Raw genomic sequence first — 22,181 nt, forward strand, 5'->3', positions numbered from 1 at the left:
AGCCATTATCAATATGTTCACAGAACTAAAGGAAAACTTGGTTAAGGAATTAAAGGTGCAATGACAATGTCTTATCAAATTAAGTATATCAATAAAAGGAAAAATGTTAAAGAACTATATGGAAATTCTGGAGTTGAAAAGTACAATAACTGAAATTCACTAGAGTGACTCAGTAGATTTAAACTGGCAGAAGAAAGAATTAGTGAACTTGAAGATAGATTGATAGAGTTATGCAGGTTGAACAGAGAAAAAAGAATGAAGAAAAATGAGCAGAGGCTAAGAGAAAATGTGCAACAATGAAGCAGGCAGATGTAGTTTTCAGTTTCACAATTTACTAGAAAGCAACAGTTATCCAAAGAGAGTTCAGAAATAAATCTATGCTTCTATGGTCAATTGATTTTCAGCAAGGGTGTCAAGAATCAACCAAAGGGAAAACAATCGTCTTTTTGACAAATGGTGCTGAGACAACTGGACAGTCACAAGCAAAAATTAACTTGGATGCCATGTACAAAAATTACCTCAAAAAGTATCAAAGACCTAAATAGAAGAGCAAAAATTTTAAACTCCTAGAAGAAAACATAGAGGTAAATCTTCATGACCTAGGATTTGGCAAAGAATTCTTATATATGACACCAAAATCAAGAGCAGCAAAAGGAAATGAGGTAAATTGGATTTCATCAAGATTAGACAATTTTGCTTCAAAGCATACTATCAACATGAAATGACAACACAGCAGAATGGGAGAAAATATTTACAAATCATATACCTGATAAGGGACATACCTAGAATATATAAAGAACCCTTATAACTGAATAATAAAAATATAAATGACCCAATTTAAAAATGGCAAAGGATATGAATAGACATTTCGCCAAAGTAGATACACAAATGCCTAACAAGCACATGAAAAGATGTGCAACCTCATTATTCATCAGGGAAACACAAATCAAAACCACTATGAGACACCACTTCACGTCCACTAGGGTGGCTATAATCAAAAAGTCAGATAACAGCAAATTTTGTCAAGAAGGTATAGAAATTAGAAGCCTCATGCATTGCTGGTGGGAATGTAAAATGATCCAGTCACTTTGGAGAACAATCTGAATCAGGTGGTTTCTCAAATGATTAATCACAGTATTACCACATGACCCAGTAATTCCATTCCTGGTATATGCCCAAGAGCAATGAAATCATTTGCCCACACAGAAACTTGTACGTGAGTGTTAAAACAGCATTACTCATAATAACTAAAAGGTGTCCATCAAGGAATTAACAAAATTTTTAACATCCACACAGTGAAATAGTATTTGGCCATAAAAATGAAGAAAGTACCTATATGTGTTACAACATGGATGAACTACAAAAGCATTAAAGAAGCCAGTCACAAAAGACCACATACTGTATGATTCCACTCCTATGAAAATTTAGGAAAATCTATAGAAACAAAGATTAGTGGTTGCTTAGTGGTGGGGTGGGGTGTGTCTAGGAGTAGGGTTCTGATAGCCAAAGGATACAGAGTTAACCTTATGGATTGAATTGTATGCCCCCCCAAAGATCCTGAAGTTCAAACCCTAGTACCTCAGAATTTGGTCTTGTTTGGAAATAGGCTCTTTACAGAGGTAATCAAGTGAAAATGAGATCATTAAGGTGGGCTCTAACCCAATGTAACATGTTCTTATGAAAAGGGAAACTTTGGACACAGACACTAACAGAAGATCGTGTGGAGACATGTGGGCAAAAGATGGCCATGTGATGAGAATGATGCATCTACAAACCAAAGAACTAGAAGCTAGAAGAGGCGACGAAGGTATTACAGACTGAATGTTTGTGTCTTTCTCAAATTCACATGTTGAAACCTATTCACAAACGTGAGGGTGTTTGGAGGTGGGACTTTTGGACGGTGATTAGGTCATGAGGGTTGAGCCCACATGAATGGGATTAGTGCCTTTATAAAAGGGACATCAGAGTGATCCCTTATCCCTTCTACCATGTGAGGACGTAACAAAAAGACGGCCTTCTGTGAACCAAGAAGCAGGTTCTCACCAGATGCCAAATATGCCCACACCTTGATCTTGGACTTCCCAGCTTCCAGAACTGTGAGAAATAAATTCATTTATGAGCCACCCAGTCTGTGGTATTCTCTTATAGCAGCCTAAGGAGACTAAAACAGAAGATCCTTAGAGCATGGCACTGCCAAAACCTTTATTTCAGACTTGTAGCCTCCAAAACCAAGACAATTTATGTTGTTTCAAGCCACCTGGATTTTGATACTTTATAATGGCAAAGTTTCCCTAGGAAACTACTACCAGAGGTGATAGCTAAGGAATATAGGGTTCCTACATGAGATGATAAAAAGGTTCCAGGGCTTCCCTGGTGGCACAGTGGTTGGGAGTCCATCTGCTGATGCAGGGGACACGGGTTCGTGATCCGGTCCGGGAAGATCCCACATGCCGCAGAGTGGCTAGGCCCGTGAGCCATGGCCCCTGAGCCCGCGTGTCCGGAACCTGTGCTCCGCAATGGGAGAGGCCACAACAGTGAGAGGCCTGCGTACCGCAAAAAAAAAAAAAAGGTTCCAAAAATGACTGTGGTAAATGGTTGCACATGTTTGTAAATGTACTAAACCGACTGCATTGTAAACTTTAAATGGGTCAGTTGTATAGTATGTGAATTATATTTCAATTTTAAAAATAAATGAAATAGAAGACTAAAAAATCATAAATTTGTGTAAATTGAACAACACATTTTTAAACAACCAATGAATCAAGGAAAAAAATCACAAGGGAAATCAGAAAATACTTAGAGACTAATGAAAATGAAAACATAATATACCAAAACATGGAACACAATGAAAGCACTGCTGAGGGGGGAAATTTATACCTATAAATGCTCATATTAAAAAATAAGAAGATTGAAATCAACACTCTTGCTTTACAACTTGAAGATCTAGAAAAAGAACAAATGAAACCCAAAGCTAGTAGAAGGAAGGAAATGATAGACTAGAGTAGAGATAAGTAAAATAGAGTATAAAAAAAGAGAAAATTAATGATATCAAAAATTGGTTCAAAATTGACAGTCTTTAGCTAGATGGACTACAGAAAACAGAAAGACACAAATTACTAATATCAGAAATGAAAGTGAGGACTTTACTAATGATTCTAGAGAAATAAAAGGGGTTATAAGAGACTGCTATGAACCAAAAATATGCCAAAAAGTTGGATAACCTAGATGAAATAGACAAATTCCTAGAAACTGTGCTAAACATATTCCATTATTTCTAATCACAACTCTGTGAAACTTTTAATTCATTGAAAAGAACAATAGTAATTGTGCACAGAGATAGAACCATCACTGTGGCATAGGGTTTGCTGCTTACTCTGGGCTTGTTGAGATGAAAATAGTGTTGGGGCTTTCCCCTTGGCAGCCCCAATTTTTTCATCCATCTCTAGGTTATGCATCTAGGGGTGCAGTTGATGGGTTTTAGGGTATGTGACTGTTCAAATGTAAAAAGTAGTGCAGAACTGTTTTTTTTTTTTAATTGGTTGATTGATTTTTGGCTGCATTGGGTCTTCGTTGCTGCGCATGGACTTTCTCTAGTTGCGGCAAGCAGGGGCTACTCTTCATTGTGTGCTCAGGCTTCTCATTGCGGTGGCTTTTCTTGTTGCGGAGCACGGCCTCTAGGCGCGCAGGCTTCAGTAGCTGTGGCATGTGGGCTTCAGTCGTTGTGGCTCACAGGCTGTAGAGAGCAGGCTCAGTAGTTGTGGTGCACGGGCTTAGTTGCTCCACAGCATGTGGCATCGTCCCAGACCAGGGCTCGAACCCATGTCCCCTGCACTGGCAGGAGGATTCTTAACCACTGCGCTACAAGGGGAAGCACCAGAACTGTTTTCCAAAGCAGTTGTACCAGTTTACACTCCCATTAGAAGTGAGGGAGAGTTTCTCCCCGCATTCACACTAGCACTTGGTATTGTCAGGCTTTTAAATTTTAATCTGGTAGTACATAGTGGTATCTATTTGCATTAGATATTAATTAATTACTTAGGTATTACTCTGCACGTCCATGATTATTAATGAGGCTGAACATATTTTTCATTGGCCATTTGCGTTTCCTCTTCTGTGAAGGGCAGATTGCCCATTTTTCTATTAGATTCTTTTTCTTTTTTTTTTTAAATGTCACTTCCTCAGAGGGAACTTATCTATTATTTTTTAAAATTTATTTGTTTATTTTTGGCTGCATTGGGTCTTTGTTGTTGGGTCTTCATTGCTGCGCGCGGACTTTCTCTAGATGCCGTGAGTGGGGGCTACTCTTCCTTATGGTGCATGGGCTTCTCATTGCGGTGGCTTCTCTTGTTGCAAATCTCGGTCTCTTAGGCGCACAGGCTTCAGTAGTTGTGGCTCGCGGGCTCTAGACTGCAGGCTCAGTAGTTGTGGCACATGGGCTTAGTTGCTTCACGGCACGTGGGATCTTCCCAGACCAGGGCTCGAACCTGTGTCCCCTGCAGTTGCAGGCAGATTCTCAACCATTGCGCCACCAGGGAAGTCCCTGGATTCTTTTTCTTGTTGATTTGTTCATTTGTTAAATCAATTCCTCTATCAATTCTTTATCAGTTATATGTTGCAACATGTGAGAGGGCTTGGAGGCACCTGGAAAGCTTCAGAGAACGAATGACTGCCAGGGTCTCATAGGTGAAGTTCTCCAGGCGTGGAGAAAATTCCACACAGAGAACAGTTTATGCAAAGATTATACTTGCTTATGGGTCTCCAATTAAACATAACTAGAAAAAAAGTAAAAAAGGGAAAAGACCTGCTCTTCCTCCTCAGGCAAATTAGATTTGTTTCTGGATGAAACACTCCTGTTTTTGAAGGCTAGTTTTAATGTAGACTAAATGGATTTGGTGGATTTGTGTGTTTCTTCAGTCTGGCCTTTATCTCTGCACCTTGCCTTTGAAGGTTCATTTATGATAAAGCATGACATATTTCGGGGGCGGGGGGTTGGTGTAAATTGGAGGGTTTCATCCTGTAAGCAAAATAGTTTCCATTTCCAGACTTGCTTCCTTTAAAGGTTGGAAGTATCTTAAAGAAATATTTAAAACCCCAACTTAATGAGGTTTTTCATAATGAATCTGTCCTCTGAAGACAATTTATTTGTGTTTCCCTGGGAATCATTTAGGAGCAGCAGTTCAAAGCTTGAAATGGGTTTTCCTTTTATTTGTTATCTCTAGAGTTGACAGATCTCTCTAAGCTGTGATTTGGCAGCGCTAGGTTCTTAATTCCAGCTTTTTAAAAGCACAGTGAAGATAAACTGTAATTCTGAGGCGACATACATATGAAACCTTATTTGGTCCCTCATTACCTCATTCATTAGGGCGGGAAGGGCTCTGGCCAGAGATCACATGCTTTGGCTGAGGAAGAGGGTGACTCTTATTTTGTTTTCTGACTGACTGGGCCTCAGAGTGGGGTGGAGAAGGGCTGAAAATAGTCATTTCTTGGCTGCATGGGTCCATTTAGAAGTGAGAAAGAGAAACAAGATCTCCGGAAGTTGGCCTCACCAGTTACAGTGGATGTGATGTGAGTGGAGTTGATTAAAGCCCAAGGAAAATCGCAGAGGATTAGATGTATTCAAATTGTTTACATTTGTTAGAAGATAAAACTAAAATGTACTCTTCTGTTCGAAGTTTGAGTTTTCAACTTTTGTCCAAGTTAGCATCCCCAGATCCCAGTTCTCACCCAGTGTAATGCCCCTTTCCCCCTAGTATATTATGTATGTTAATTTGATCCACTGTCTTGTAAAAGTTAGACACCTGTTTGCTTTCTTTCATTCAACAAGTATTAAACAAGTTATTAAACAAGTATTATGTGCCAGGCACTGTGCCAGTTATTATGGACAAAATAAGACAAATCAATAGTTTTTCTTCAACAAATCTTTAAGTGATGGTGTTGGAGGTCAGAATTGATGTGATTTTGGGGAAGGGAGGGTTAATGACTGCAGGGACTGTGAGGGGCCCTGAAGGCATGTTTTGCTTCAGGATCTGGGTGCTGCTTACATGGCTGCCTTCACTTTGTGAAAAATTCAGTGAGCTTATCACATTTTATGCACTTGTTGGCAAGACTGCTATCCTTTGATAAAATTTACATTAGAAAACCACAATCTACAAATATTTATTTTTAAAAAACCTTTATGAAATTGGAATCCCCAGCAGGAAAGTGAAGATTCTTTCAGGGTTGAAAAACATAGGAACTGAATTCTGGTGCCTGTTTTCTAATCTCCTTCTTATTTCTCCCAGGAATCCTGGCACCACTTTGCCCCCAAACAGCTCTTTGGAAAGCATAACCTCAGAATACTCAGAGAATAAAGTTTTTTTTTTTTTAATTAGATGTTATTATTTGTTTGGCTGCGCCGGCTCTTAGTTACGGCATGCGGGGTCTTTGTTGCTGCATGCAGGATCTTGTTGCAGAGTGCGGGACCTTTATTTGTGGCATGCCGGATCTAGTTCCCCGACCAGGGATCAAACCCAGGCTCCCTGTATTGGGAGCGCGGAGTCTTAACCACTGGACCAGCAGGAAGTCCCGTAGTTTGTTTTGATATTTTTAAAAGATGGGGTAAAACATGTGAGAATGCAATAAAAAACGAAGGCAGTTTCTTCCTTGACCCCTCAACATTCTCTGAATGTGAAACTTTGGTCTCACATTGTAGTTACCGTTAGTCAAAAGACATTAGCAACTTTTATCTGCTCATGGCTGATTACTTATGTTGTTTTAGTTTCTTCAACCAATAAGTGTTCAAAGATGTCAGCGGGTTTAGATCGTGAGCCGCCGTTGAGTAGGGTCTTCCCTGCTCTGCACTATTTAAAGGAGCTGTGGCTGGGCCGGAGCATTTAAGCAGAATGTAGCCACGGCACTGTGTTCTTCTTCCGTAGCTCTTGGGGATGAGTTTTAAAATGATTACGTCTGAGAAGACAGAGCCAAGGAAAGTTCATGCAAATAACCAGCTTCATGGGCTTCCCTGGTGGCACAGTGGTTGAGAGTCCGCCTGCCGATTCAGGGGACACAGGTTCGTACCCTGGTCCGGGAAGATCCCACATGCCGCGGAGCGGCTGGGCCCGTGAGCCATGGCCGCTGAGCCTGGGCGTCCGGAGCCTGTGCTCTGCAACGGGAGAGGCCACAACAGTGAGAGGCCTGCGTACCGCAAAAAAATAAAAATAAATAAATAAATAAATAATAACCAGCTTCATCAACAACCAACTAAACAAACCAAGTCTCCAGTGCCTAATCAACTTTCTAAAATATAATACGTCACCAAAATGCATGAGGTAGGGACTTCCCTGGTGGCGCAGTGGTTAAGATTCCACCTGCCAATGCAGGGGACACGGGTTCGATCTGTGGTCCAGGAAGATCCTACGTGCCGCGGAGCAACTAAGCCCATGCGCCACAACTACAGAGCCTGCGCTCTAGAGCCCGCGAGCCACAACTACTGAAGCCCGCGTGCCTTGAGCCTGTGCCCCGCAACAAAGAGAAGCCACCACAATGAGAAGTCCACACACCGCCATGAAGAGTAGCCCCTGCTCGCCACAACTAGAGAAAGCCCAGGCACAGCAACGAGGACCAAACGCAGCCAATAAATAAATAAATAAATAAACTGCATGAGGCAATAACAGAACAGAAGCACTTGCCCTGAGTAAAATTATGACTTACAGCAGTCCAATTCATTCCTATTTTCTGATTTTGTCATTTGCATTGATATTTACTAATGTCTTATTCAGTTTTTATAAACACTATATTGGTGTTAAACAGAGTTGTGATTTTCAGTTCATTTTAGGTCCTTAGAGTGACCATATAATTTATTGTCCAAACCCAGGCACTTTTGAAGATGAAAGGAGACACTAAGGATAATTAACAGTGTCAACTGATCCACAACAGGAGTAACCTGGGACTGGCTTGGGCAAATCAGGGACATCTGGTCACCCTACCTCTCTTTAGATGAGGGGATAAAAGAACTAGAGGTTTGTTTGTTTTTTCTACCAACCTATATTGTACTCTTTAACAGTGACACATTCTCACCCTTTCCTCGTGTTCATTACCCCTCAATCCCAACTGGCATCCCCACCTCACCTATCTCCTGGCTACTTTTTTTTTTAACTTAATTAAATTGTTTAAATTGAAATATAGTTGATTTACAATGCTTCAAGTGTACAGCAAAGTGATTTAGTTATACATATATATAAATAAAAAATATATATTCTTTTTCAGATTCTTCTCCATTATAGTTATTATAAGATATTGAATATAGTTCCCTGTGCTCTACAGTAGGTCCTTGTTTATCTATTTTATGTATAGTAGTGTGTATCTGTTAATCCCAAATTCCCAGTTTATCCCTCTCCCCCTTTCCCCTTTGGTAACCATAAGTTTGTTTTCTATGTCTGTGAGTCTGTTTCTGTTTTGTAAGTAAATTCATTTGTATTTTTTTTTTTACATTCCACATATAAGTGACATCATATTTGTCTTTCTCTGTCTGACTGACTTCACTTAGTTTGATATTCTCTAGGTCCATTCATGTTGCTGCAACCTCCTGGCTACTTCTAAGGCCACACACTTTGGCTTAGCTAATCTACAAGCTGGCCCCTGTCTTTATTTACTAAACACATACAGTGTACAAGGTCACATTAATTGCTCCTTCCTCTCTTGCAAATCACATTCCGGTTTTGATATTATAGCTGATTTAAAGCAAAGCAAAACAAAACAAAAAATGAAATACTCAACTCAAACCCACACTTCTCCACGGTCTTTCCTAATTAATACTGAACTTTTCTGATTGCCTCAAGCTCTGTTTCTTTATCATAACCTAGGTACACTGTTTTTACTATGCAATATTTTATTTACTGAATGTAACTTTGTACGTGTTAGGTCATTTCATACATGTGTGTTTTGCTTTCCAGCCAATTAAGATGGTAAAGAACTGAATCTTTTTTTCTCTGGCTCACATATTGCCTGGCAGTGTTCCATACACAGAACTTCCTCAATATGCTTACTGATGAAACAAATCTTTTGATGGCCACAAAATTCCAAGAACTTTGCCTTTTCCCCCCAGATGTAATATTTTCTTACTGTTCCCAGACTTAAGCTGAAATACAGTCAATCTTTATTATTCACAGATTCTATATTTTGTGAAGTTGCCTCTTCACGGAATTTATTTTGAACTACAAAAGCAATACTTACAGCACTTTCATGGCCATCGGTGGACCTGAGCAGAGTGGCAAAAATGTTGACTTGCCCAACTGTGCACATTTCCAGCTGAGGTCTAGCAAGGCAGTGCTCTGCCTTCTTGTTTTAGGTCTCATACTGTAAAGAAGTGTCCTTTTCATGGAAAATTGAATTCTATGCTTTTTGCATTTTTGTGCTTTTTTTTTGGTGATTTCGTTGTTTAAAATGGCCCCCAAGCGCAGTGCTGAAGCGCTGTCTTGTGTTCCTTAGCGCAAGAAGGCTGTGATGTGCCTTATGGAGAAAACATGTGTTTGAGATAAGCTTAGTTCAGGCACAAATTACAGTGGGGTTGGCTGTGAGTTCACTGTCAATGAATCAATAATAAATATCAAACAAGGTGTCTTTAAATAGAAGCACACAGAAAAGAAGGTTATGTATTGATTGGTTGACAAAAACATTTTGACCAGAGGCTTCTTACTCCTGTATTTCCTCTGCAAGCGACTGTTCAGTATTCACGAATTCAGTGTTTGCAGCAACTTAATAGAACATACGACACCACATAATGAGAGCTGACTATACTTAAATACTTGAAACATGGTTTAGAACTGCACAACCTGAAATACTAGAAAGAGTTCATTTGCTCATGAATACTAGTCTAATGAGTATGGACCTAGATTGTCCTAAACTGTAACAATTTATTTTACACTCATCAAACACATTCTGCCTATTTAAAATACTCTGTTGTTTCCAGAACAATTGACTCTCATTCCATAAATAAATTATGAACTATACAACATAGTTTGATGTGACTCATATATATGAAAGCATTATTGCCTAAGCTATTATAATTCTCTTGGAAACAAACAAAATTCTAAGAGCCTATTTTTGCCATATTTCTTATGAAGAAAAAAATGTGCCCAAAACCACACCATCAGTGTGACAGCACTGAATTCTCAAATGCAGTATATGGCCCACAGTTAGCTATAGGAAGCATTTTTAGATCTAAGCAACATCTGAAAAAAATTAAAGGAAATGGAATTAGTTACTAATTTCATCTGTTTGAGGAAGAAGAAGAAACTTATTATCGAATTACCTGATGATCTGAGTTTATTTTTGTAGAGTTATTAATCCTCCCAAAGGTTTCATTGAATTGTCCTAAAATAAATTCCTTTGCAATGTAGAGGATGAAATCTCCTAAACAATCAGCTGAGCTATACGTTTTCTCTTGGAGAGCAGTAGAAAGAAAACTGAGCTAGAAGTCAAGAACCCAGTGTTCTGTTCCCGACGACCACACTTAGAGTCATTCTGATTGAGTTGTGCACGTGCCCTCTTGATATATATTTCTTATTTGGAAAGAAGAACTGCAGTAGATGGTCAGCTTCCCACATCAGTGGACACAACAAAAAGATGACAAAGCTCCTGGACCTGATTGCAAATTTTTTGTAGTACCAAAGTGGTAACAATAACAGTTGTGAAACTTTATCCTCCACTTACCCTGTGCCAGGCACTGTGCTAAACAGTGTACATGGGGTAACACAATGCACCCTCCCAACATCTACATGAGACATCCCCTTTCCAGAAGAGGAAATGGAGGATTGGGAGGCTTTTGATTTGTCACCGTCGTTCTGCTCAGGAGGTGAGGGTACCCAGTTTTGAACAGTATGCTAAGTCCATTGCATGAGCTCCTAAACATTATTTTTCATGTGTGATTTCAGGCATAATTTCAACTTTTCGCAGTTTTGAAGGTCTCAGATGATAGTTTAGCATGTATTAAGGCACACACCCCTGACCATTAAAGGGAGGTATGCTCCTGGCATCTCTCATGAAAGATGATTAACATAATGGCCATAATCTTTCACAATGCTATTAAATCAGTCAATTGATAAATAAGATCAGTCTTGGGTTCAGAAGATAAAGAGATTTTGAATCTTTAGCTCTGTGTAGCTGATGGGATATTTGCAAATATACAGTTAGGAAAAAATGAAGAGAGCGACTGTTCTTTGTTCAGTTTGGGTCTATTTGAGCAAAGCCTTTGACAAGATGGGAAAGTAGCCCTTGTTTGTAAATTCTGAAGTCTGGGGACTCACTGACTTCTTTCCAAAGGTGCCTTGTCAAATGCTGTGCCTATCTATGGCGAATGGAGCTACACAAAATTGTATCAACCAAATCTTGGCGTTCCAAAGCAGAGACCAAGCTATGTGGTGCAGCCAGTTCATTTTCCTTGGAGACATTTCTGTCTCTCCTTCCCTACCCAACCGCACTTAAAAAAAACAAAAACAAACAAACAAAGATGAAGGGCATCTTATCACTAACTTAAGAATGTGTAAGACATTTTCTGAGGGTGTATTATGTTAGAAATGCTTTGCAATCAAAATTTATGCAAGATATCTAATCTTCAAGGACTTTCGTTTTTCATCATTAGTAAACAGCACAAAGAAGTTAAGACACCTAAAATTACAGCTAGAAATCAGGGGAGACTTTTTTTGAGTTCTAGAAAACAAAAGATAAGGAATGAGTAGGTTGGGACACTCAGGCCAAGTCATATGACTATTGACCACATCCTAGATGCAGATCAGTTCATCTTGATCAAATGTCTTGTGCCCAGATGACTGGTGGTGGGGTGGAGGCAATGAACCCGCCTGCTGCCTCTGTAATGATCACCCACTCTCCTCCTCCAGACAACTGAAGGGAGTCTGGGTGTGGTAGGGGTCCAGCAGGCTCACTGCTTCACGAGAAGTACCCCCCAAGTACAGAGCCTGATGAGCTCTTTTATCATGACCAATAGTGAAGGAATGGATTTTATGAAATAGTTCTATTTTGCATTTTTGCTTTAGTTAATGGGACTGAGTCCCCCTAAATCCGAATTCCCCTACTGAGTTTATGATTATCCTCTCTATCTGAAATCTTATTCCCTTTCTTGCGACTTCCCTGGTGGTGCAGTGGTTAGGAATCCACCTGCCAATGCAGGGGACACAGGTTCGAGCTCTGATCCGGGAGGATCCCACATGCCACGGAGCAACTAAGCCCATGCACCACAACTACTGAGCCTGCACTGTAGAGCCTGCGAACCACAACTACTGAGCCCGTGTGCCACAACTACTGAAGCCCGCGTGCCTAGAGCCCGTGCTCCGCAACAAGAGAAGCCACTGCAATGAGAAACCCGCGCACTGCAACGAAGAGTAGCCCCCGCTCGCCGCAACTAGAGAAAGCCCGCGTGCAGCCAAAAATAAATAAATAAACAAAACCTTATTCCCTTTCTTGTCCAGCCCCTGTTCCCCTCAGGACTGAGGCATATCAAGAAAAGTGGAGGGCTTCCTTGGTGGCACAGTGGTTAAGAATCCGCCTGCTAATGCAGGGGACACAGGTTCGAGCCCTGGTCCGGGAAGATCCCACATGCCGTGGAGCAACTAACTAAGCCCATGTGCCACAACTACTGAAGCCTGCGTGCCTAGAGCCTGTGCTCCGCAACAAGAGAAGCCACCGCAATGAGAAGCCCGTGCACCTCAATGGAGAGTAGCCCCCACTCGCCACAACTAGAGAAAGCCCGTGCCCAGCAACGAAGACCCAACACAGCCAAAAATAAATAAATAAATTTATTTTTAAAAAAAAGAAAAAAAGAAAAGTGGAGATTGAAACCTAGCAGGACCCTGTGATTCCTCCCTGGGTACAAAAGCCCCTCTGTGTTCCCTGTTTCTTCTTTGTAGAGAAAAAGGCTTTAGTCTCTCAGGCCTTGCCTGCGTTCCAAAGAGCAGACTTAAGCAGTTACTAATTAGAGAAGTGAGGGAATTCAGAAACAAAGGAAAAGCAGTCAAGCAAGAAAAGTAATCGTAGCTTAAACAATAGTTGAGCAATAAAACAGAGTCCTAGTTCCTCCTCAAGGGATGTACACAACAATCTGACACATATTTCTGAGTTGTTCTGCAGGAACTAAGACACGCCCCCCCAACCCAGGTGGAGGATGCTGACCATAAGCACGTGGAACCAGAGGACTGATGCTTAAGGTTCCTGCCACATCACTCCGTTACCTCCCCACCAACCAATCAAAAGAAAGTCCACGAGCTGATCACACATCCTGCGACCCTCACCCCAGATGTTGCCTTTAAAACCCTTCCCTGAAAGCCAAAGGGGAGTTTGGGTCTTTTGAGCAGGAGCTGCCTGTTCTCCTTGCTTGGTGCCCTGCAATAAATGCTGCACTTTCCTTCACCACAACCCGGTATCAGTAGATTGGCTTTGCTGCTCATTGGGAGAGCAGACCCAAGTTCGGTTCAGTAAGTTGGTGACATGATCAAGAATATAAGTCACTATGGGGCATGTTTGTTTTAAAAGAGAAAGAAATTACTTTGGATTGTTACAGGAAACTGACAGCTTTCAAGTGCTTATTTGGGGAAGTTGGCAGCTTATAAAGAATTCACACTTGCAGCATTCTGCCAATCATTTCCACTTTGTTGCTTATGACTGGGACCAGATGATCTGCCCAGTTAGACTGTTTCTTGAGGTGCTTCCACTCTCTCCTCAGGAAGCCTCTCTGTTTCCTGAGTCTGAAGGGTCCCTTCCTCTGGCTAGAGAAGAAAAAAAGAAAAGGGTCTTTTGAGATCTTGGCCTCAAGTCTTCCATCTTCCCAGAGCAGCCCCCCACAGTGGGTACCCGTGGAGATGTGTCTAGAGAGACGCATAGGACAAATATTGTCTAACTTATCTGACTGCACATCAGAAACATCACATGGTTCGTTGCACAGGAAGGCCTGGGAGCTCTGTAAACACAGCCACCCCCCCCCACCCACCCCCACCCCCACCCCCCGTCCGTGTTCACTCACCCATGACTTACTATTTTTGCAAGGTGCCTGGCACGTAACAGATTCTCAGAATAACATTTATTTACTGATAAATGCCATTTATAGCTGATTAAATTTGGTGTCATGGTCATCTCAATAAAACGTTGGTCCTCCAACTCTTGGACTGGAAGGCAGCTTCCCGGTATAACTCTGAGTCAATGAAAAAGCCAGATGTGATTTGATTAGTCTGACCCACTCTCAAGTTTGAGAATTACCAGTATTTAAGAGAAGTTGTGGTTTGTTAGCTGTCAGCTGTAGACATACACAACTTGTGTGTTTCCTCCATTTTTTCCCTTCTGTCCCTCTCCTTCATTTCTGTGCTCTGCTTCTTCCCTATGACACTTCATGGACAAAAATGGTGTTAGGATGGGAAGGATAGGGAAGCCACACAGAAAGATAGAGATAGGGTTATGCAAGACAGCTTTTTATCCCTTTCTGTTCCTTCCCCCTCAGGGTGGCTCTTTCGAAGGCTGGGATGACATCAGTCCATTATTTGCATGATCTTCCATTTAGAGAGTTCATGGACAGACTATGTCCTTACATGGTATATTTTTCTGCTTCGCTCTTGTGAAGTTTCTACTTAGGGAATTTTCTTCTATTTGCACATCAAAAGGCCCTACAACATCATCAAAGCATATCAAGTAAAATGGACCACTAGTTTCATCTAGTTACAGTAGGGAACATAGCGAAGTGTTATTATGGTCCACATCACAATTCACAGCCAACAGTGTCCCGTCAACTCACAGATATTGCAGTTAATCTATGCAGTCTACAACCCCACTCCGGTTCATTAGATGCAGTAAGTTAACTCAAATATCAATATATAGATCTCTCCTCACCCCAAGAACACAACACTCCAGTGGGGATTTTATGTAACATTCTTCTGCAGAGTTGCTTCATCCCCAAAAGAAATTGGTAGAGATTAGTGTAACTCAAAAATAGGCAGAAATAAAATGGAATATTATACAGCCATTAAGTAGTATTTTTAAAGGAAAATTTAAGATCTATGGCAAATTATAATTATGGCTCATTATATAATCATATTAAATAACAGGATTGAAAAGTGCCCCCCAAAAATAGGCAGAAAATATGCAAGCAAGTGAAACGACAAATGTCTAGCAGTGTCTGAACTGTCTAGCAGCAAAGGCGGTTGTTGTGGGGTAAATGCCTTTAATATTGATAGAAAAAGAAAGTTCAGAATAGGACATCAGAAGCAGAGGCTGCGAGAGATGATCTGTATACTAGAGCCGGATGCTGTGCTTCAGAATCTGCTGGGAAGTTGTGGGGCTGTCGCTTCCAGTGTCCCCTGCTGCCCCGCACGTTGACTTAGAAACTATTTAATGGATGCGTAAGGGAAAGAAAGAGAAGGGGACACGCGTTCATTTCCCCTAAACTCTCAAGTTCAAATGCGGAGGAATGGCCGCGTCTTGCCAGAGGAGGAAATCGGAATCCGATAAAGGACTGATAAAGATGTTCCTCCTTCGCCCTGGGAAGCCGGCACCCAGGCCCGACGTGTGGACCGCCAGACTCGCTGACGGCGGCCCTTCCCGAGGGGCCGGGCGCGCCTGCTGGAAGGTGGGAGGCGGAGTTGCCCCGCTCCTGGGATGAGACCAAAGGAATGAGTAATTGGAAATTCTGTAACAGAGACCCTTCTCCCAAACCCTACAGCCCTTTCACCCCCCACAACCCCCTGCCGAGAAGCAAGAGGACTGGAGACAGACGTGGTGGAGCGAGAGTCACGTTCCGGAGAGGGAAGTGAAATAAAGAGGGCGGCACCCGGGGGGACCTGTGCGTCACTGAGCGGGAGAAGCGCGGGAGCACGGGGCGGAAAAGGAGAAGTGGGAGCGAGAAGCCGCAGGGGGCGGCCGCGGAGCGCGGGTGGGGGCGCCGCGCAGCGCCCGAGCCTCCTGCCTTCGGCCGCGCCCGGGCAGCCCGCAACCTCCCGGCGCTCGCCCGACCCGCGCTCCGGATCCGGCCGGCTGGTCGCGCCCGCCACGCACAGAATGTGGCAGCGGACACGGCCCCGGCCCCGCGCGCCCTGTCTCTGGGCGCTGGCGCTGCTGGCCCTGGGCGGCGCAGGGCTGTGCCACGCCGACCCTCAGCCCAGGCACCCCGCGCGGCCCAGCGCCAGGAACAAGTAAGTGCGCGGCCTCTCCTTGCCCCAGGACGGCCCACAGCCGTGGGCCCCCGCCTGCCCTTCCCCGACCGGCCGCCGGCCCCGAAGCTGCCCTGCCGAGGCGAGGAGCCGTAGCCGGGGTTCCCCTCGGGCTGCCGGGGCGGCGCCTCTTCCGCGGTGGCCGCGCGCTCCGTGGCCAGCGCGGGGCGTCCCGGGCAACCTTGCCCTCGCCTCCAGCAGTGCTGCCTCCGGGGCCGTGGGGCGCAGGGAGTGTCCCGCAGAGCAGGGCGACCAGGAAACTCCCCCCGGGAATTACTGGGGCCCCTGGGGCCGTGGGGGCTCTTCCCGTCTGTCTTTTGTGGGATAAAGGTGCACTCTCTCCAAAGGCGCACCCGCGCACCGTCCGAATATCTGCTGGTCGTGATCCCGCCTCCGCGAGGACGACAGGCTCCCCGACCCTCGCGCGGTCAGCCGCCGGGTCGGCTCGTCCCGTCTCCCCCAGCCTCATTGTTCTCCCGGTTTATACCGTGCCCTTCTCCCTCTCTGTCCACCCCAGGAACTGGTGCGCCTACATCGTGAACAAGAACGTGAGCTGCTCGGTGCTGGAAGGAAGTGAGAGTTTTATTCAGGCTCAGTACAACTGTGCCTGGAACCAGATGCCCTGTCCGTCCGCGCTCGTGTAAGTCCCGGGAGCCGAGGGGCGGGCGGGGCTCGCCGGGGCCGCGGGGGTGGGGTCAGAGCGCTGGGCTCCAGCCGCTCAGTAAATCTCTTCCAGCGGGTGAAAACTCAGCAGCTGAAAAGTTTGAGCGCTGAGCAGGGTACCAGGCTCGCTGGGGTATTTAAGGAGCGTGTTTTGCCTGGAGTTAGCGTTGAGGATGCACCGGCCTGGCCATTGCCGGGCATAGGAGGGGACGAACAAAGCCACCGACCTCCACTTCTCTCTTTTTCTTTCAATTTTATTACTAACGTAAAGCAGCTGGACCTAATTAGATCCATATTGTGTGTTCTGGGGCACAGAGAAGATTCCAAAATGTATACTGCTGAAAACTTACACGTAGGATTAGCTGAGAGGTTTGCTCTAGCCAGTGTTCTAGAACAGGCGAGTTTTGTCCAAATGTCCCCATAAAACTGACCTCTTCAGTTGTAGGTGTTGTAGATTTCTAAAGTCCCCAGGAACAACTTGCTTGAAAGTGTGCGATTGTTGTTTTTGCAAGTTAGATTTGGGGGATTCAGCTAAGTGGTTGTCAGGAGAGAATGGTCCTTAAAGACCAAGGGAAGAATTAATCTTTCTTATAAAGGTTTCACTGTCTTAAAAAAAAAAAAAAAGAGGAAGTGAAGCAACAGAGTACAGATTTTGTTACATACATCACGTTCATTCAGTTGTCATCTGGCAAGTCTTTGTGTTTTTGTGTAAGCCAGATATCAGAGGATGAGCTGATGTGAATCAGTGGCTGTTGGGGAATGCATGTGATGGTTGAAATTAATTGTTTTCCCCTAAGAATAAACTGATTGTCTCAGAGTACAGTTGTCTTTACAGCAAAGAATAGCCAGTAGGCGGATCTGTCTTTGGCAAAGCAGAGGGACAGACTGGAACTTGTGCTGCAGGAAACCTTATGTCAGAAGGCAGTAGATGAGCCTTCAAGCCTATGAGGTGGTAGTGGTCCCTGGATCATTGCACATGGGCTGGGGTGAGAACTGAAACGGGGAAGGGATAATTCCTGTTAAGCAAAAACAAACAAACAACCCCCCTTCCCAACAAAACAAGCAGAAACTTAGAAGAGATTCCCCACTTGCTGTAGGCAGAGCATGAGGTCAAAATTGAATTGCTCTCTGTCACATTGAGTTGTGTAACCTGTCAGAGGGCGCAGTGCTGTCACACTGCCTGTGTCTCTGGTTGGAAGGGGCATTTAACACGGAATTTCTCAGGTGTTACTGATGAGTCCAGGAGCCTGAGTAACTCCTCTCAATTCACAGGTGTTGTCAGGTTTTCATTATTTGATCCTTAGAACCTGAGACCTGTGGAAGTGAAGGCTCTTGGGAAACTCAGCCTGGAGTTACCGAGGGATCCTTTCCGGGTGTGGGACGTGCAGGCATGTAGGCTGGCAAGATGCTTGAGTGAGGAGTGAAGTTTAGCCGCTGGTGACCGTCGAGTGTCTGGGAGAAGGAGGTAGGAGCCCGTGAGGACTTCACAGAGTCGGAGCAGAGCTGAATTGTTAGGGGCGGTGGAGGGAACGGAGGAAGAGAAGCCAGGAGAGGAGAGAGAGCAAAGTCAAGACTTCAGAGGAGGGAGCTCCATCTTAGAGACCCCGGGAGGAGAAGCCCGGAAGGCCGAGGGGTCCAGAAAGGCCAGGGCTTTTAGGCAGCGGGAAGATTTGCTTATGTAGAAGGAGGCAACTTCAGGTCAGCGGGGGGGTATAGGCCTTGTAACTTGGGTGAGATTCAGGGTGTGGGTCGTGAGGAAACCCCTTTACCAGGAATCAAATGTGTTGCAAAGGTTTTGGTGGAAAAAGGAAGTTGAGCAGGTGAAGAATTAGAAAACTCGGCATGTTTTAGGACAAAAGTGAAAAAGCCAAAGGGAGAGACTGAATATGCTCTGAGACTGAGGGGAAATCGTCAGTGAAAACGAGGGGTTCGATGGGGAAGTCCTGCAACAAGAGGAGAACTTCCGAGCTCGGCGAGGCGTTGGGCGCTCAGCCGCCATGGGCTGTGGGGACCTAGCACGGGTGTGCTTCCAGAAGGCTTAGACGATGCTTCGTTTGCATATATGGAGAGACTTAGATTCCAGACTGTGAATTTGGGTGTCGTCATGTGAAGCTGGGAGCAGAGAGGGTTTCTGTGTGATTTGTGGACATTTTGAGAAATCACTTTCCTGAAGCCGTAAAGAACCTTCTGTGCGCCAGGCACTGTGTTAAGGCTGTTCACGCCATATGTTAGTTTAATCCTTGCAACATCCCTTCAAGATGAACACCACTGTCCCCATTTTACCAGTGAGTAAACAAGGCAAGAAGTTCCCTGACTTTCCTGTGGTCACCTGGCAGGTAAGTGGCTGAGCTGCCTCCAGGCCTGGCCTTTGTGGACCAGCCTCTGTCCCTGTAACAACAGAGAGAGACAGACAGACACACAGAGAGAGAGAGAGTGTGTGTGTGTGTGTGTGTCTGAGTGTGTGCCTTCTGTCGCTAGCACACCGCTCAACTAGTAGGAACATTTCCAGCTTCTTTCACGGAAGGCAATTCCCATATCAAAGTGAGTGAGCATCGTTGGTCTGTGTGCAAGCATGTGCACGTGTGTTCACGCCCATGTGCTTTACTCTCTTTCCCGGGGGTCATTTGTGAGGATACAGTGGACCACATCATTTTTCACACTGTCCACCATGCTGTGCAGTTTCTTATGTTATGAAAACACTGGCCGATTTGCTTTCTTTGTTTGGGTTGTTAGGCTGGTTGTTTAAAGGATACTACTAGGGAGGCGGGAGTGGTGGAGCTTGAGACATTGGGGAAGCCACACCTGTGCCCCCCGGCTGAGCCACCACCTTGAAACTTGTCACGGGGGGATGGAGGTAAAAGTATGCTTCCAGAAAAACCATTCAAAGCTCGTGTCCTGGGCTTCCCTGGTGGCGCAGTGGTTGAGAGTCCGCCTGCCGATGCAGGGGACACGGGTTCGTGCCCCGGTCCGGGAGGATCCCACGTGCCGCGGAGCGGCTGGGCCCGTGAGCCATGGCCGCTGAGCCTGCGCGTCCGGAGCCTGTGCTCCGGAACGGGAGAGGCCGCAGAGGTGAGAGGCCCGCATACCGCAAAAAAAAAAAAAAAAGCTCGTGTCCTGATGCTTGTGAGGTAGTGATACCATTCTTGTGTGCAGAGAATTCTTAATCCTTATGAAGACTTTTCTGTCACTAGGAATTTAAAATGAGGGCTCTCTCTGTCAGTCTGTGTCTCTCGTGCAGTAGATGTGAGGAGCGGTCTGGATCCCCAAAGCACAGGATTGTGTCGACAGACACCGCTTTGTCTTCCCTCAGCTAATTCCTAAGGGTGGCTGATCGGACCTGAAGAGGAGAGGAGGGGAATTATCTGGTGATAATTATCCGCTGAGGAGGAAGGGCAGCTGCTGTAGACTCTAAAGTAGCATAAAGCTGGGTCATGATTTACCATTTACTCCTGATTCTTAAGACGGATCTAAGGACTTTTTCTCCCTCTGAGATCATTGTTTCACTTTACACTTCCACGTTAAGGAAGGCATAAATCTTTAAAAATTTCATTGCATTGAAGAGTTTTTCTGATTCATTGTAAAAAAAATAAACAAAAAAACAAAAAAACCTCAGGCAGCTCCGCCCGTTTGGTAGACTGTCACTGTCACACTGCCCCCCACACACCCACCACGTAGCACTTGGGATGGTCCCTGGGGATCCACGTCCGAGTCTGGGGTCTCCGCAGCGGCACCTGAGCATGGGGAGGGTCTGTCTTGGTCATGGGCTGGTTTTAGGGACACCTTTTGGGAGACGTGGGGATGTGGGCGACTTAGAATTCTTCCTGTGGGGTGGGAATTGGGCAGGCTGGTGTTCTTGGGAGGATTGATAATTGATACAGTCCAGGGCTGACTTGGTGAGACTCTCTCCCCAGAGCACATCCTTGTAACGTGATGAGCCCCTTTATGTTCATTATCTTCCATCTTTACAGCAACCCCGGGGCATGATCCCAATTTTACAGGAGGGCATGTAGTCAGGAAGTAGCAGAGCCTGGACCCAAAACCAGGTCTGTTATTTCTAAGCCTTAGGCTCTTCCCACCCCACACCCCTGCACCCCTTGCTGTCTAAACCCACACCCTCTGAGGAGCGGCCCGAGGGGGTGTGTGTGTGGGCGCGACCATGTGTGATGCTGTGGCACTGACAGCCCTGGTGTGATGGGAGGGGGAAGGGAGGGCCTGAGCTCCCTTAGAGCCCCCCTCCACGTGGGCTGGCCATGCTTGGGTGCACCGCTGGTGGAAAACAGCACTGTCTTTCTTCTCCTTCCTGGACCCTCCCACTCAGCTTGGTCCAGCTGACTGCTGTTAGTATTTGAGGCGTTCGGGGCGTCCAGTGTGCAGAGCAGCTGCCTCGCTGGTAAGAACACGGAGGACCCCAGATGTAAGGCAGGGTTATTCCCCTGTATTCACTTCCCTCTGATACTGCAAACTCACTGGGGTTTATCAGCATCCACCCAGCCCGGCCCCCACCCCCTTTCTTGGGTGTGTGGAGTCTTGGCGAAATTTTTCCTAATAGCTCTTAAAAAAAAAAATCTCATCAGTCAGGCAGGGGAGCTGGGTGAGGCCCACTCGAGGAGCCTTTGCTGCTGTGATAACACAGAGGGAGAATTTGTGAATTTGCAGCAGGTGTGAGTTCCGAGTGCCGAGTTTCCAAAACTCCTCTAATCCTTAGATTCTAGGGGGAGCAGATGGTCATTCATTTGGAAGAAACGTTTTCTATTAGGGAGCAATCTCAGCCAGGAAAAGCTTAAAAAGAGAAAAACACTTGAGATTGGGGGTGGGGGGAATGAGGACTTACATCTTCTAGAGCCGATTCTACGTGTTTCATGTCTCTAGAAAGAGAATTCCTTTCGATTCAAAATGTGCCTTTTGTGTGTATAGCTTTGAGAGTGTCTCTTCCTTCTGTTTTTTAGCCAACGTCTTGCGATTCGTTGGCTGTGATGAGCGCTTTCTCCTTGGTACCGAGGGACCCCAAATCAAGCCCTGGGGAAGGAGTACCTGCACAGAGGTGCCTAGAGCTGCTTAGGGCCCTGCTGCCTCCCCCTCTTCGGGTCCCTGTCCTTACCAGCCTTTTCTGCCCCCTGACTTCCCAGCCCTTTCCATATTGGCTTTGCTCTTTGCTTTTCTCTTTCTTCAATGGACCCAGTCCAAAGTGCTGTGTTTTCAGAGATTAGTAGGACAGAGATTGATGGGAAGAACACTAAGGTTTTCACAAAAACAAACTCTTTTCCTTAAGGCCGTAACCGCTATGTGGATCCTATTCATTCTGCTCCAAGATAAGAAAGCTAGGAAGTATAAGCCCAT

General features: G+C 45.0%; 1 protein-coding gene across 1 annotated transcript in view; it reads left to right on the forward strand.

The window, feature by feature from the left end:
- Positions 1-16,029: 16,029 nt before the first annotated feature.
- EMILIN2 (elastin microfibril interfacer 2) overlaps positions 16,030-22,181 on the forward strand; it is a 50,041-nt gene continuing 43,889 nt past the window's right edge. The window contains exons 1-2 of the mRNA XM_065890437.1: positions 16,030-16,163; positions 16,699-16,821. Of these exons, the coding sequence (XP_065746509.1) occupies positions 16,030-16,163; positions 16,699-16,821 (257 nt within the window). The remainder of the gene's footprint in view (positions 16,164-16,698; positions 16,822-22,181) is intronic.

The sequence above is a fragment of the Phocoena phocoena genome, chromosome 13 (genome assembly GCF_963924675.1).
Source record: "Phocoena phocoena chromosome 13, mPhoPho1.1, whole genome shotgun sequence".
In the NCBI taxonomy this organism is placed as follows: domain Eukaryota; kingdom Metazoa; phylum Chordata; class Mammalia; order Artiodactyla; family Phocoenidae; genus Phocoena; species Phocoena phocoena.